Genomic DNA, 16,136 nt, shown 5'->3' on the forward strand with positions numbered 1-16,136 from the left:
CATAATGTGTAAATGATTTCTGTTCACATAACAAGTCAACAATTTCCACCGATTCCTGACCACAGAATCTGCAGTGTGTACAGTCATACCTCTGATTGAAGTAACTTCAGGTAAAGTATTTTTGGGTTGCGCTCCATGGCGACCTGGACGTAACGGAGCGTGTTACTTCCGGGTTTCGCTGCTCGTGCATGCGCAGACGCTCAAAATGATGTCACGCGCATGCACGGAAGCGGCGAATCTCGAGACACGCAGTCACGGGTTACGCTCTACTCAGGATTCGAATGGGGCTCCGGAATGGATCCCATTCACATCCAGAGGTACCACTGTACGTGTAAGGAGCTTTGGGTGCTAATTCCTTGTGTTCTGATAAGTGAACATTTGCGTAGTGAGCGTTCGTAAAGCAGAACACATCTGCCTTTAAAATTCAGAGGTTTTCTACACACCTCTCTCCATCTTCCATCTAAGCAAGCAAGAGGTACCACATTTAAAGAGCATCTTAGAGCCCTGCAAAGGCACTTGCTGGGCTGGTGAGGGGTGTGATGTTGAGGGAGGGGCTTGGCCTGGAGAGAATCTTGAAGGCCAAATAGAGTCTCAGAGGGCCACTTGTGTGGCTCCCACATCCGATGTCCCTTCCCCCTGCTGTATAGAGAGTAGGAAGCCAGGTGGTTGCTGGAAGATAGGCAAGGTAGCCATAAGGAGGTTGGGAACCAGTCGAAAACCAGGGAGAACCTCCCTCCTGACCCCTGGAGGACAACAGTAGAACTGCACCCTTTCTCCTCAAGGCTGAGGCTCTAGGGAAGAATCCCATGGCAGTTTCCTGGTGCCTCCAAGATCCAGTCCCCCCACCGAGGGCAATGTAATCAAGACCAGGTGGCACAATATGTCCACACTATAGGTAGCCACTGAAATCCACTGGCACTTGAGAGGTGCCGTTCAGCATTTTATTGATGCCTGCCCTCATTGGGCTCTACTTCCAGCTGCACCTGTTTTGCATATTTGCAACAGGCTTTTTGGCCATGCTGCTTTCTGCTTTCTCCCCTCCTATTAGCACTAGGTGATTTGGAAACCAGAGAGCCAGTGGGAAACAGTGCATTTTCAGGGAATTGCATGTCCCTCTGCCAGCTGCAACTTCACGTACCGTGAACACGAGCAGGAGGCCATTACTGTCCTTTTGGATTTTCTTTTATAAAGATGCTGACAGGGCTTGCGTTGCCAAGTCAGGGTCTGCTAATCCGGAAAAGCAACTGATGCCCTCTAGATACAAGCTGCTCTATGGCAGCGGAGCTGAATCTAAACAGTTAAACATTCCAGGATGCATGCTGGCAGAAAGCAGCCGAGTGTGTCCAGAGACATGCATGCTGAAATAAGTGTTCCCCTATATTTCTTATCCCACCCCACAATCTTTTTATGGCAGATATTATTTCATTGTTCTGTTGATGTGTACAAGGTAAAGGTAAAGGGACCCCAGTCGTGGCCGACGCTGGGATTGCAGTGCTCATCTCGCTTTATTGGCCGAGGGAGCCGGCGTACAGCTTCCGGGTCATGTGGCCAGCGTGACTAAGCCACTTCTGGTGAACCAGAGCAGCGCACGGAAACGCTGTTTACCTTTCCACTGGAGCAGTACCTATTTATCTACTTGCACTTAGTGCTTTTGAACTGCTAGGTTGGCAGGAGCAGGGACCAAGCAACAGGAGCTCACCCCGTTGCGGGGATTCAAACTGCCGACCTTCTGATCGGCAAGCCCTAGGCTTTGTGGTTTAACCCACAGCACCACCTGCGTCCCTCTGTTAATGTGTAGATGTTGGCAAATAATTGCTATTCCTTTGGTGCCAAAAGGGAGAGTTTTCAGGGTCGATGGTGAAGTCGAATTTGGAGTTCTGTTCCTAGTTTTAGTATAAATGGGTAGAATCCAACCAGTCCTACTTAGAGTAGGCATGTGGAACAGGGCCGGATTTAGGTTTGATGAGGCCCTAAGCTACTGAAGGTAATGGGGCCCTTTATATGTCCAGCTGTCCTTTGTCAACAACAAATTGTCGCTGTTTTTTGTGTTGAATATATGATATATGGTAATTTATTGACCAGTCCATGCAAAATGTAGGCACCCTGTATATAGAAATGGGCAAACCAGTGATATTTTAGGGAGCAGGCTAGCAGGCGGGGCCCATTACTTACATCATAGGAGCCTACACAACACAAAACACTGTTGCTGTATGTAGGTTTTATTTTATTTGTTTTTTATCTTATATTTTGGAAATGTACATCCAGTTTCCCCCCCTTTAATTTGGGGGGGGGGGCTCCCAAGAGAGTGGGGCTCTAAGCTATAGCTTGTTTAGCTTATATGTAAATCCAACACTGATGGGGAACCTTCAGCCTGTGAGCCTAAATTAGGTGGTTGAACTAGATAGCCCACCAGTTCTCTTTGCCACCTCTTGGTGTGACCTCTTGATGTTTGTCACCCTTTTAACAGACAGCACGATGATTCTAGTAATGGATTCAAGCACTGGGAGTTCATGACTGTCCACTGCTGGGGAGAAAGGGCTGCAGGAGAATGGACACTGGAAATCCAGGATAAGCCATACCACGTGCGAAACCCAGACATGCAAGGTAAGTGCCTCTGGATTGTGTCGTCTCTTGCAGCGAGAGGCCCAAATGTTTGGTGCAGGTGAGACATGTGACAGGCTGCCACCCTACTACTCCCTTCCCTCTTTTCTCACCCCACAGCCATGAAAGCGTGAAAATCAGCACATAAAACTCAAGCTTCCCTGCAGTGTTTGCATTGGCAATGTAGGGATTTCTTTTAACGCCTCTTGCGTGCTGTTTTTAGCTCTGGACGGGGCTGTTCTGTAGGTTGCGTCATACGGTATAGATCTATATTTATTTCTCACTGGCTGAAGCTTTGCAGTGTTACAGAGAGATGACATATTAACAAGTGACGGTGTGTGTTTTTGTGCTTGGTACGCAGGCCTCTTCATTCCTTAGGAGTCGCTCCTTCTCCCTCTCCAAGATTTCTGGCCCCTAGTCTCTCCCCCAACCCCCAACCCATCCTGCTCCCGGTTAGAGTCATGAATGGTGTTCAGAAACATTTCCCCCCTGTTAATACAAGAGGAGACAGTGTTCTCAGGAACTGGCTGCAGTTTGGGCAGGAGGCAAAACAGCATGAAATACCTCTGATACAAATGCCATTAAAAGGCCTCAAGTTGACTTTTAAAGACTGAACAACGCATGTCAGGAGTCTGTGCCTTTACAGAAGGGTGTAAAAGGCTGGTGTAAGGACAGGATTCTTGCCATTTTCTTTCCTTGGTGTGATTCTGGGTCTCCAAGCCTTGGCAGTGAAATAAAGGGGCACAATTTCCTCCCCCCCCCCATGTGATCTTTGCTATAATTTTTCATTGAGGTTCTCACAGTTGACATACCAGCTTTGGCTTAGCTTTGTCAAAGGGCTGAGAATATTCAGGTTATTTGGGTGTAGAAATAAATGGCAGTGCTGCAGAGGGGAATATTGCCACCCTGGACAAAGATGGGAGTCTTTGTCAACGTTTGGACACCAGGCACCATTTTGAATCAAGATGGCGGTCCAAAATGTGACTTCACCCATTTTTTTGGCATAGATTCAGCTGCTTCTGGATATATCCTTGCCAAACTTTGCATGAGGGTTTCCAAAGTAGGGAGCAATGGTTTTCTTTGATGCTTGGGTGCTGGGCACCATTCTGAATGAAGATGGCAGACCAAAACACACCTTTGGCCTGATTCTCGACGCAACAGTTCAAAACGCACAAATTATGCTACTCATTTTAAAAACACAATTATTATTTTTTGTTTATTCAAATTCCTGGGCTGCTCCTGGCACTCCCTGCCACTTGTAAATAAGTGGGAGAATTGTTATTATTATTGATCATTGCTTTATCACTCTCCTTCTAAACCACCATCTGAAGGCAATTTGCACATCATATAATTTTAAAAAGTTAAACACAGAAAAACAACAAACACATTTAAAACAAAACAGATGTGAAACTAAAAGACTAACATGGGGCAGAAGCTCCCTGTGATGTTCAAATGTGTGCCCTGCACGCTTTCCATGACATTTTGGGATTCCGTAACATAAATTTGATGGATTGAAAGTCAGGATCATCTTGCACCCAATGGTGTTACATTTCTGCACTCGATCTAAGCAAATCAGTGCAACGTAGTCTGTTTAATGCTGCACAGGCATTTTAAATGTGCATGCTTTGCTGCTCTTCAATATTTACATTTTGTTGATCTGGAATGTGATGTTCCACCACCAAGAAGCACCCTGGAAGCAGGAGGACAGGTCTGGGCCAGGGCTGTAGCTCAGTGGTGGAGCACCCTTTGCATGCAGGATGGTTTAGTCTCCAGAATCCCTAGGGTGGGCTGGGAGAGCTCCCCGTCTCCTACTCTGCATTGTTGCGCTGGCTGCAAAGGAGTGGGATTGCACCAGGGACACACAACACACATTCTCTTCCAGCTACCTGTGGCCCTTCCCCAAGCATCTACCAGCTAGACTTGGAATAGTCCCAGTCCAAGATCTTGGAGAATTGTTGCTGGCCAGTGTGGACCATACTGAGCTAGTTGGAACAATCGTTTTACCTTTGTGTAAGGCAGTTTTCTTTGGTAAAGCTACAGCCAATGATGGGTATGTAAGTCCCTTAAAGGAAAGGAGGGATAAATGGCGTACCTGCAACTTACGTTATGTTCTGGGGATCACGCCTAAAGCCAAAACCGTGCATAGTCAAAACACATTGAGTGCAATGGTGGGTGGGATTGCCGAAGTCATTTTTTCCAGACGTCTGCCCTCTTTCCTCCTCCTTTTTAATTTTTAAAAAATTATTCTGCCAGGCATGTCAACCTGAATGTGCGTAAGTTGCAGGCTTACTGTAAATAAATAATAATAATAGTAATAATAATAATAATAATGTGCTCGTTGTGGGTGCTGCTTATGATCCCTGCACCCACTGGGAATGAGTTACTGCAGCTTCTTTTCTGAACGCCTCCCAACATATATTAACTACGGGAAGCAGCAATAAATCCCTGGGAACAGATTCCTCCTCATGCCCTTCCTGGAGCTCTTTAGAGCAAATTTGTTCTGTGCTCAGGTGGATTACTTCTAATGCCCTTGATATTTGTTTTTTTTAATAAAACCCTCAAAGCCCACCCTATTCCTGAGCTTTTATTGGAAAGGCAACCCCCCCCTTTCCCCCCTTTTGCTTCTGTGATACCATTGCAGCACAATCCTAACCATGTCTACTCAGAAGTAAGTCCTATTGAATTCAGTGGGGCTTTCTCCCAGGTAAGTGGAGTTAGGATTGCGGACTTGAATCAGGCTGGTTGATATGTTTTAGGTTTTTTTTTCCTTTTAACAACAACAACAACATGCTTATGAAAAGAATGAGCAAAAAGCAAGGAATTGTACATGTTAGCAAATCTTTAGCCCCCTCTCCTGAGAATGATTTAGTGCTTCTGCTTCATACCAAATGTTTAAATGCTTGAGTAGCCAGCCTTTTTGAGGGCCATTTGTAAATCTTGGACAGCAGTTCAAGTTGCAATCTTTACACTGGAGAAGGGTGGCCTCACAGTCTTACAAACTGTCTTCCTGGGAGTCCTGAAGTCACTCAAAACTTGTTTGGAGCTCCTCCAATTAAAACAAAGCTTTCCAACCTTTGGGGGAACATTTGGAATTTTGAGAAAGCACTATGAGCACATGTCACAAAATGGCTGCTGTGGGAATGTGAGAACACAAAATCTGGTGGGCACACTAGTGCTCACAAGCACCACATTGGAGATCCCTCAGTTAGAAGACCATCAAAAGCAGACTAGCAGTTTTGATAGACAGCTTTCGGGCCACTACTGATCTTCCTCAGCAATGTACATCCGCCAGGGAATGAATGATATTTATGCTGTGGTGGAAGCGTTGAAGAATATGATTCACCCTTCTGTAGTTTTAAGCACTAAAGGCCATTCAACTGTCTCATAACTCTGCCACCTCATTCTGAGGTATGTGTCAATGAGGTCTTAAAGGATGAAGGAGAAACTAAATTGTCAATCTTTGCATTCCCTTGTTATCTCAAAAAGTCACTTATGTGTACATTAGTTTCCTCATAACCAGTGTTGCTTGGGAAATGTTGGAAACAAAAAAAAATCAGTGCAGTTTTGAAAGGTTCAGTCCGCCATCTTGGTTCAAAATGGCATCCAGGTGTATCCAAACATAGATGAAAATCTGCTTCTTGACCTCAGGAAGCATCATGCAATATTTGGTTAGAGTATCTTAAGATTCTTCAAATTGGTTCATTCCAAATGTGCATGGAATGAACCAAGAACTTTCCAAAACATATAGTAGACTTTTGTAATTTTCACACTTATTTAATTTGAATTGATGTTTCAACCACTTTATTTGAGCATTCAAACATTTCAAAAGAGTAACACATTTACCAAGATTTCATTAAGCACTCATTTCAAACGTAACTGCCAATTTCCTCTTCCACGTTCTCTTTTCAGAGCCATCAAGGATCAAATTCATTAAAACAGATCAACGTCAGAATAGGATTAGTTCTAGCAAGACTTTTACACATCTCCCTTTTGGAGCGAATATTTACCTGAAATAGGGATCATTTTCACAAGAAATCACCCTTGAAATTAGGATGCAAAGCCGACTTAATTTGCATAGGTGTTTTATCCATTTTAAGTAATTGTGTCCATTACAACCTTGTCAAATAATCCATTAGTAGGCGGTACCTGGGAGCATTTCCATCAGTTAAGGCAGATGACTGATTATTAACAGTTAATGGACTTAATGACCTGGATCATACATAATGCTAAGCGTTGATTCATTTAAGGCAGCCTTCCCCAACGTGGTGCCCTCCAGATGTTTTGGATTGTTTATTCCCATCATCCCTCACCATTGGCCATGCTGGCCTGGGATAATGGGAGTGTAATCCAAAACATCTGGAGGGCACCAGATTGGGAAAAGCTGTTTCAAAAATTGTTTAAACTATGGTTTGTTTAACAAAGCATGAGTTAACCATGATTTGTCCCACAGACAATCAAACAAACTATGGTTTGTTCCTCCAAACTTGGGTTGTTTTTTAGCTGCTCTTGCCTCGTGCTTTTATAGCTTGGTGAATACCTAGGTTGGGGCGGCCAAGCAAGCCATAGTTAAGGAACAATGCTAGGTTCACACTTCAATGCCAAGTAATCATTTTTTAAAAGTTGTAAGGTAACAACAAGACGTGGCTTAAGATTGTGGTTTGTTGGTAGTAAACAAACCCCTGGACAGGGTCCAGACTATCGTATAAACCATAGTTTAATGCACTGTTGCTTAGTGTTAATGTGCAAACTAGGGCAATATTTATGAATGCCGAATCTTTTGCAGGAAAGTTAAAAGAATGGAGCCTCATTTTATATGGAACAGCTGAGAGCCCGTATTCCAATTCCAGCTCCCATCACTCCAGGTCAAGGATGCTGGAGATGCCATCTTCTGACATGGAAGCCTCAAAAGCGGCTTTCTTCCAAACTCAGATGGAGATACTGGAGGATGAAGAGGAATACACAGGTAAAGTGCCCAAATCTCATTTCTCTGTCTGTCTGTCCCTTCCTCCCTTCCCTGCTTCAAACTCCACTTCCTTATGCAAGCAACCGGAGCCGTCACTCCCCCCACCTTGGAAAAACTAGGAGATGGTTTGTAATCCAGTACACCAAGCCTTCTTATTGCCAAGTCCACCACAAGTACTATGAACAGAGATGGTGCTCCATTGACTTCCAAAAAATTTGACCCTATCCCAAACTAGTACATTGTTTTGTCCATTTCCTTTGGTGTTCAGCAAGTACAAGAATCCGTTCAGATTCCTGAGAACGTTGCGATTTGGTTTCCATGTTTCTAATTCCAAACTGGTTAATCCCAAATGCATGATGCGACTCCTACTAGCATATAGGAAATTAAAACCACATTACAACAGGAAGTTTCCAAGCCTTTTGAGGTTATACAGATAAACGTCCGACAGGTATGGACAATGCCTGTTAAATTTCAGAATGCAAATTGATTTTGATTTATTGTATTTCTGTGCCTCTTTCCATTTGAATGAATCCCAGAACAGCTTACAAACAACTAACAATAACATCATAGAACATCACAAAGGCAGCATAATTAATATAAAATAATTGACGACCATCAATAAAACAATTGCTGTCTATGAAGCACTGTTAGCAGCAAAGCAGCAACTAAAAATAAGCTGAGCGTCACAATTACAGCAAAAGTCATAATATATGATTAACAAATCAATGTGGCGTTCTACAAAACAGTATTAACAACATTAACAGATTAGCAACTGAAAAGATAAGCCCTGCTAAGTTTATGCACACACTCCCCACATCCCCATGACTCATTATTCAGTTCATTAAAATACACATGAAATACATACATATAAAGTGGGGTTGCAGAAGACCACACCACTAGTCCTTCCCCTTTTTCTTTTTTAATTATTATTCCCTCATGAAATTTCATCAGTATCGTGTTGCTAATTTATCCTAATATACACAGATCTGTATGCAGTTTGGTGTAATATGCACAGTTTTGCAAAGCAGTTTCTCCTCCTCGTAGAAAGCATTTTTGTATGTTATTTTCACACTATATGCAAACTGTAGCCTATGCCATTTTGTACACGTTTCTTCGCTAGAGGACTGCATAGCAAAATCCAGAAAAAGTGTGAATCTCGAAGGATGGCTGCGTTTAAGTTCCTGTATTTGCTTTGTAATGTATGAATTATGGTGGTTTGTCTTTAAATGTGAACTGAATCAAATTTATCCCATATCTCTTCCGGTGACTGGCAGAAACCAAAACAGAATGTTTTGGAAAACAGTACAAATGGCAGAATGAGAACCACAATACAAGTGTACTTAGTTTGGCTATCTCCTCCAGAGCCCAGAATTAACAGAGGGGCTCTGGCTGTGGAGTTTAGGATTTCTGATTTGTATCTCTTTGTGGGGTGGGCTCATGCACCACCCTGTGAATTATGAGGATATAACATCATGGACGCGGGTGGCGCTGTGGGTAAAAGCCTCAGCGCCTAGGGCTTGCCGATCGAAAGGTTGGCGGTTCGAATCCCTGCGGCGGGGTACGCTCCCGTTGTTCGGTCCCAGCGCCTGCCAACCTAGCAGTTCGAAAGCACTCCTGGGTGCAAGTAGATAAATAGGGACCGCTTACTAGCGGGAAGGTAAACGGGGTTTCCGTGTGCGGCTCTGGCTCGCCAGAGCAGCGATGTCACGCTGGCCAAGTGACCCGGAAGTGTCCTCGGACAGCGCTGGCCCCCGGCCTCTAGAGTGAGATGGGCACACAACCCTAGAGTCTGTCAAGACTGGCCCGTACGGGCAGGGGTACCTTTACCTTTAACATCATGCAGCAAAGCACTATCATATGATATGATAACTCCATGTCGGGGTGCGCTACTAAGAAGGACTGAAGTGTGCCTTGGAAAGTGAGGGATATTTTATTCATGTACTTATTCCATTTCTTTCCTGCCCCTCCTGAAGGAGCCCAGGGCAGCAATACATCTGCTACTCCATGCTGTTCAGCATAGAGAGGCGCCATGCAGTTGATGCCTACTATCTCCGCCAGTATATTGGCAGTGCCATCATCTCAAAGATGGAGTAAAAATGCAGCGGGATTCCAGAATGCGCCGCTGAGCTATAGCTGACCCATGCTTCAGGGGGGGGGGTGACTCAGAGGCTTCAAGAAAAGCAGAATTTCGTATCAGTGTCATGATGGACCAGGTGATGGAACAGGAGTAGCCAATGTGGTTGGCTTCCAGATGTTGCTGGACTGTAACTCCCATCATCCCTGACCATGGGCCATGCTGCCTGGGGCTGATGAGAGTTGTAACCCAACAATATCTGGAGGGCACCACATTGACTACCCCATGTTAGAGCTAGTAACTTTCCTGTAGTTTTGCTTGATCTTTAGAACCCTCCCCAGGAAAGGTGGCTTAATTGCTTTCCTCTCAATCTTCAGAAAACCAGAAATGCCTGTCCTGTTTCAGAGAGGTCCCATGCATCCGTGATCCCTCTCCTTTCTTTGCAAATATGTGGGCAGCAACCTCATCCTAAGTGAGCGGTATAAAGATGTGCAGCAGCTGACACAGCCTTGCTCAACACAGCAGGGTTGAGGATCTTGTGGCCTTCCAGCTGTTTCTGGGCTACAACTCCCATCATCCTTGATCCCTGGCCATTCTGGCTGGAGCCAATGGGAGCTGAAGTACAGCAGCACCCAGAGGACCACTGGTTCCCCGTCCCAGAACTACAGCATGACAGGTGTGAAGCACCGCCATTGCCTAGAAACCATTGCCTTGATAGTCCGGGAGTACAGAATGCCCAGGAGGCAGTATTAAGTACGAGGAGCTACTGGAGCTGCTGTGTCGTTCCAGACAGGACCGTTGCTGCTGGTTTCACTTTTGTGTCTCTATGCCTATCTTTCTATATACATAAAAATGTAAGGCTGTCATCACACAGCCCCTGTTGGAGGATTTGTAGTGGTGCATCACAATCCTAGATTTCATGAACTCAGAACAGGAGGAGGGAACAAAACAGAAGGAAGGTTTGAAATGGTGGCTTTAAACAACAGCAGAGGCTTGAATAATTAAAGCAGCGATGGGGGGGGGGAACAGAGGAGCTGTGAGGAGATATAGGTTAGGTAAGAGGTAAAGGGAGAGGAATGGGGTGGGGTTTGGCGGGATTGGTAAGCAACACAAGCAAGGGTGGCAGTCCCTAGTAAATTTAGATGCATCTTTAAGGCTGAACTGCGTCTCCAGTTTTAATCTGAGGGGGGAAAGGCAACCACCCAACATCCCGGATACCAAAAGTTTCGGAAATGTGCATGCCTTTTTAATGGCCACCTCCTTGAGACAATTAAGTTGACAAGCTGTATTGCCGGGGCAAGACATTCAATTGGCCTGGTAGCTGCACGTTAGGCCTTGTAACTTTCTTGCCCTTAAAGAAATGAGCAAGAAATGTGAGTTGCTGCTGCTGCTGCTGGCTTAGCTGATATCCTGTATACTAATATTATGGCTGCGAGATAAATGTTAGGTTCTGTTTGACTCTTAGTTTATAGAGCCTCTTCCTGTGAGCCGAGAATTCAGGAGTAGGTGAATGGGTTTCTTTGGACAGAGCCCACTCCTCCTGTTAAAAACTGGCCGCAGATGCAGCTTTGTTGTCCTTCCAAGCTCTGCCCACCCCCACCCCCCCAGCGCTATTAAATTATTCACACAAAATTTATTGTGGCGTTTGGAATCTTTTTCCAGGTGGTCTCATAAACGTTGGCGAAACCTTCAAAAATGTAGAATCGTACACAGCTGCATAGCTCGGCTCAGCTTTGAAACCTGTCCCAATATTGGACCTCTGTGTTTTGTGGGACATGCAAGTTCTTCTGCTCATTTATGTCATTTTGGGCTGCGCTTGCCATAATACCCTTGACACTTTTTGCTGGCAGTATCTGGATTCTAGAAGTAAACAAAACCAAGCTTAAGGGTACTTATACCTTTGACTATATATATCAATACCAATGAAATCTGGACCACAAGCAAGACATTTTCAAAATTCAGGGATGGTTTCCAAACAGACCAAAGCATTTGCACAGGGACAGTGAAGGGTGTGGCCTGGAGACAGTCCTGGGACTCAGCTATACAGCTGCAAATAAAACGTTTCCATGCTTTTGGGGCATTGGGGGGCACCTGGCCCCTACCCCCAATATATTGGGGAGGGTCCAAAGGGCTCGGCCCCCAGGAGCTGGTGGCCCTTCCTCCAGGTGTTGCCTTTCAGCTAGATCTACTATTTTCTCTGCATAAGGTAAAGGGTAAAGGGACCCCTGATCATTAGGTCCAGTCGTGACCGACTCTGGGGTTCCGGGTCATGTGGCCAGCATGACTAAGCCACTTCTGGCGAACCAGAGCTACGCATGGAAATGCTGTTTACCTTCCTGCCGGAGCGGTACCTATTGATCTACTTGCACTTTGACGTGTTTTCGAACTGCTGGGTTGGCAGGAGCAGGGACCAAGCAACGGGAGCTCACCCCGTTGCGGGGATTCGAACCACCGACCTTCTGGTCGGCAAGTCCTAGGCTCTGTGGTTTAACCCACAGCGCCACCCGCGTCCCTATTTTCTGTGCATAGACATGGGCAAATGTTTTGGAGTGGTCTGTATCTTCTTTCAGAGTGACTTCAGTTGTGTTTTCCATGAGGTTTCATTGATTGCAACAGAACTTGAATGCCATTCTCCTGAAACTGAAGCACCTTGTATTTTCAGCGTCCGCAAATGCTTAGCTTTAGGAACATACAGTGGCTAAAAAACTCCCCTTTCATCCTGATTGAGCAGCTTTAGGATGCCAGAGGTAGGGACCCTGCTACAGAAACAATAATGGCACCCCCCCCCCCCCCCGTCCACTAAACCACTGATCATGGTGCAGTCTGAAGCAGAGCACCTAAAGGAGAGCTAAGCCATGGACCCCCTTTTTAAAACCTAAGTCAGTTTCGTGCTCCTCGTGCCAGGCATACACCAATTGAAAGAGCCTTGCTGGCTTTTGGCTCTCGGTATGATTATGGTAAACCTTTGGGGTTGGGGAAGGAGGGAAAATGAGTGCAAAGTATTCCCAGCATTTTGGGGTTGCTTGTTGATGTTTTTTAATTCTACTGGTATGTGGTACACTTGATAGAATGTACACCGGATGCAATTTTGTGGGTTGAACTAGGAGGAGTTTTATATCTCTTCTTTCAGCAGAACTGTCTGTCTCTCTAAGGTCCGTGCCATACGGAATGTGGCGACAAAGGATGCGACGGCCCCAACGCTGACCAGTGCCTGAACTGTTTCCATTTCAGCCTCGGGAGCCTTAAAACTGGCAGGTAAAGTGGACAGAAGTCTTATTGCACATGTTAGCTTTCTGAAGGAGCAGGTGCGGTGGTTTAGTGGTGGGAGAGCTAGGTACAAAATTCCCACTCAGCCATGGGTGAGTGACCGTTCATTGTCTCTCAGCCTAACCTACCTCACAGGGTTGTTGTGTGAAGCTGAAATAGGAAGGGGGAGAAACAAGTACACCATCTCAAGCTCCTTAGGGGCAGGGCAACTGGGATATAAATGTAAAAAAACAAAACAAAATATTCCCATCATATCTATCTTTTCTAAAGTTAAGTTGTATTGATTTTTTAATGGAGTTAACTTTCAAGCATGCTGAGGTTTGCAGCCTCATAATTCTTCCAGTTTATGATTGACATAATATATATGAAACGGGGTCCAACAATGAGATGAGGATTAGGTGAGGATGCAAGCTGCATGCGTGGGTGAGTACTTGTCTCCCTCACTCCTCATCTTCTGTGTCCCCTTCTGTATATTATGGATATAATAATAATAATTTATTGTTTCCCCAGCCACCCTGGGCTGCTCCCAACAGAATATTACAAACATGATAAAACATCAAACATTAAAAACTTCCCTGAACAGCCTTCAGATGTCTTCTAAAAGTCAGCTAGTTGTTTATTTCCTTGACATCTGATGGGAGGGTATTCCACAGGGCGGGCACCACTACTGAGAAGGCCCTCTGCCTGGTTCCCTGTAACTTCACTTCTCACGGTGAGGAAACCACCAGAAGGCCCTCGGAGCTGGACTTCAGTTTGTGCACACACACACCCCGAAGTTTTCCTAGAGGGAATGTGGCTCTTGGGCTGAAAAAGCTTCCCTGCCCTTGCTATAAAGCAGGGGTCAGCAGATGTTTTCAGCAGGGGCCAGTCCACTGTCCTTCAGACCTTGGGGGCGGGGGGCGGACGGACTATATTTTGAAAAAAAATAATGAACGAGTTCCTATGGCCCCACAAATAACCCAGAGATGCATTTTATATAAAAGGACACATTCTACTCATCTAAAAACACCAGACAGGCCCCACAAATAACCCAGAGATGCATTTTGAATAAAAGGACACATTCTACTCATGTAAAAACATGCTGATTCCCGGACCATCTGTGGGCCGGATTTAGAAGGTGATTGGGCCTCATCCGGCCCCCGGGCCTTAGTTTGCCTACCCATGCTATAAAGCAATAGGACCCAATTGGCTTGATCCAGCAGTCTCTTCTTATGTCTCTGGAAGCCACATGTTGGCAAAACAAACAGGTGAATGGGCAATCAGAGAACCATGCAACATTTAGATGGCAGGAAAGAACTGTGATGCTCACAATGGAGACAGGACCATAACAACTGGTTGTGCTGGAGCCCCTCACTTTCCTTGTGTTTCTCTATCTGCCTTCCCCCCCCCCCCCAGGAAGTGTGTAAATTCCTGCCCCCCTGGCTACTTTGGGGACACTTCGCAGCGGAAATGCCGCAGATGCTACAGGGGCTGTGAAGTGTGCTTGGGTAGAAGCCAGAACTCGTGCACAGCCTGCAAACGCGGCTTCTATCACCACCAAGAGACGAATACGTGTGTGATGCTGTGTCCAGCTGGGTTTTACTCTGATGAGGGTAAGGAAAGGAAATGCTTCTCAGCTAAGGGCTGCTAACCAATTGAAGGTTTTTGTTTTGTTTTTACCCAATATAATTGTCTCTGTGTTTCAAGTTCTGCATACTGTCAACCCCTCATTGTAGCTTCCCATCTTTAAGGAAAAATATTGAAGGGTAAGAGCACCTACAATTTGATCAACAGATACCAACCCCCTTTGTTAGAAAGAAAAGCTTTAGAAGTCTTTTCTTTTTCATTCTCTCTCACAGTGACACGGTATAACCAAAACAGTCCCAACAAGTTCATAAGTTTGAACTGTTCATAATTTGCAGCATCAGCCTTTAACATTTGTCCTTGCCCATTAAAAATGGGAGCCATTAAACAAGCTTTTAAATATTATGCTGTTTTAATTCTTCATTGTTTTCCTCCAAAACAATGAGGTCTGGAAACTTATTAATTTAAAGTTGAAACTGATAAGTTTTGTGGGTTATTCTTTTGTCATAAAAACTAAGAATTAGTTTCCCACTTGGTCTAAAAACAATTATACTCTTAGTATTAGATTATTGTGAATTTGACAAATAGATTGCAAGAATCTGAAGCTTATAAACTCCAACATCTGCAATTGATCATCTTTCTGATTCCCCCTCTTCCTCAATAAAGGTCAGAGACGTTGTCAGAAATGTCATCAGAATTGTAAGAAATGCGTTGGCGAGATGGATAAATGCACTGTCTGCAAAGATGGATTCAGGTAAATTGCTAATGGGGAAAAAAATGTTTTAGGCTTTCAGAATTTCTTCTGAAGAAACTAACATTGAATTTATCAAATCATTTAATAGGGGAAATGGGTCAAAACTAGGCATGTACAGTTGACCCCCCTGCTGGATCAGGCCAGACGAGGGTCCATCTAGTTTGATATCTTTTTGTCCCCACAGTGGCCAGCCAGGCTTCCCCTTGGACATTCACAACCAGGCCACAAAAGAAACAGTAGTTTGTCGCTATCACCTGGCACACAGAAATCCCAATTTACTGGAGCTTTGTTCTCCTCCCTACCCATGCACACCTGTAATCTTGCATACCTGTGCAATCTCTTGTACTAGAGTCTGTAAGAATTTGGGTTGCTGGGAATTGTAGCTCTGTGAAGGTTCAGCTACAGTTCCCAAGATTCTTGGGGAAAGCCATGTGCTTTAAATGGATGGTGTGGGTGTAACTACAGGCTGGTGTCTGTAAGCATTACAGCAAGCTAACATATGTGAAGTGCTTGGAACAGCCTCCTCAAGTGCTCTATACATGTGATGTATTCATGTCTTATAAATTATGCCTAAATGTACTCACCCACCCCTGCCCAGCCTCAGTTCAGATGGAACTGGGACATGGGGAATCTCCTTATTATAGAGTTGCAGCCCTCCTTTTCCTGGTATACCAGCGGCATTGTTTTTATTACTTTATTACTAAAGGACACTGGTGGCGCTGTGGGTTAAACCACAGAGCCTAGGACTTGCCGATCAGAAGGTCGGCGGTTCGAATCCCCGCAACGGGGTGAGCTCCCGTTGTTCGTTCCCTGCTCCTGCCAACCTAGCAGTTCAAAAGCACCTCAAAGTGCAAGTAGATAAATAGGTACCGCTCCAGTGGGAAGGTAAACGGCGTTTCCGTGCACTGCTCTGG

The 16,136-nt window shown here is 45.0% G+C and overlaps 1 protein-coding gene across 5 annotated transcripts in view; it reads left to right on the plus strand.

The window, feature by feature from the left end:
* The window catches only part of PCSK6 (proprotein convertase subtilisin/kexin type 6), a 106,846-nt gene that overhangs the window by 75,178 nt on the left and 15,532 nt on the right, over positions 1-16,136 (plus strand). For 4 of the 5 annotated variants that reach the window (XM_083411940.1, XM_083411941.1, XM_083411939.1 and 1 more), the window contains 5 exons: positions 2,468-2,604; positions 7,385-7,564; positions 12,791-12,893; positions 14,301-14,497; positions 15,135-15,222. In XM_083411940.1, the coding sequence (XP_083268066.1) occupies positions 2,468-2,604; positions 7,385-7,564; positions 12,791-12,893; positions 14,301-14,497; positions 15,135-15,222 (705 nt within the window). Of the gene's footprint in view, positions 1-2,467; positions 2,605-7,384; positions 7,565-12,768; positions 12,894-14,300; positions 14,498-15,134; positions 15,223-16,136 lie in introns of all 5 variants that reach the window. The other variant, XR_014504569.1, reaches the window with a different exon arrangement.

Source organism: Podarcis tiliguerta (assembly GCF_965153285.1).
Source record: "Podarcis tiliguerta genome assembly, chromosome: 14".
NCBI classification, from domain to species: domain Eukaryota; kingdom Metazoa; phylum Chordata; class Lepidosauria; order Squamata; family Lacertidae; genus Podarcis; species Podarcis tiliguerta.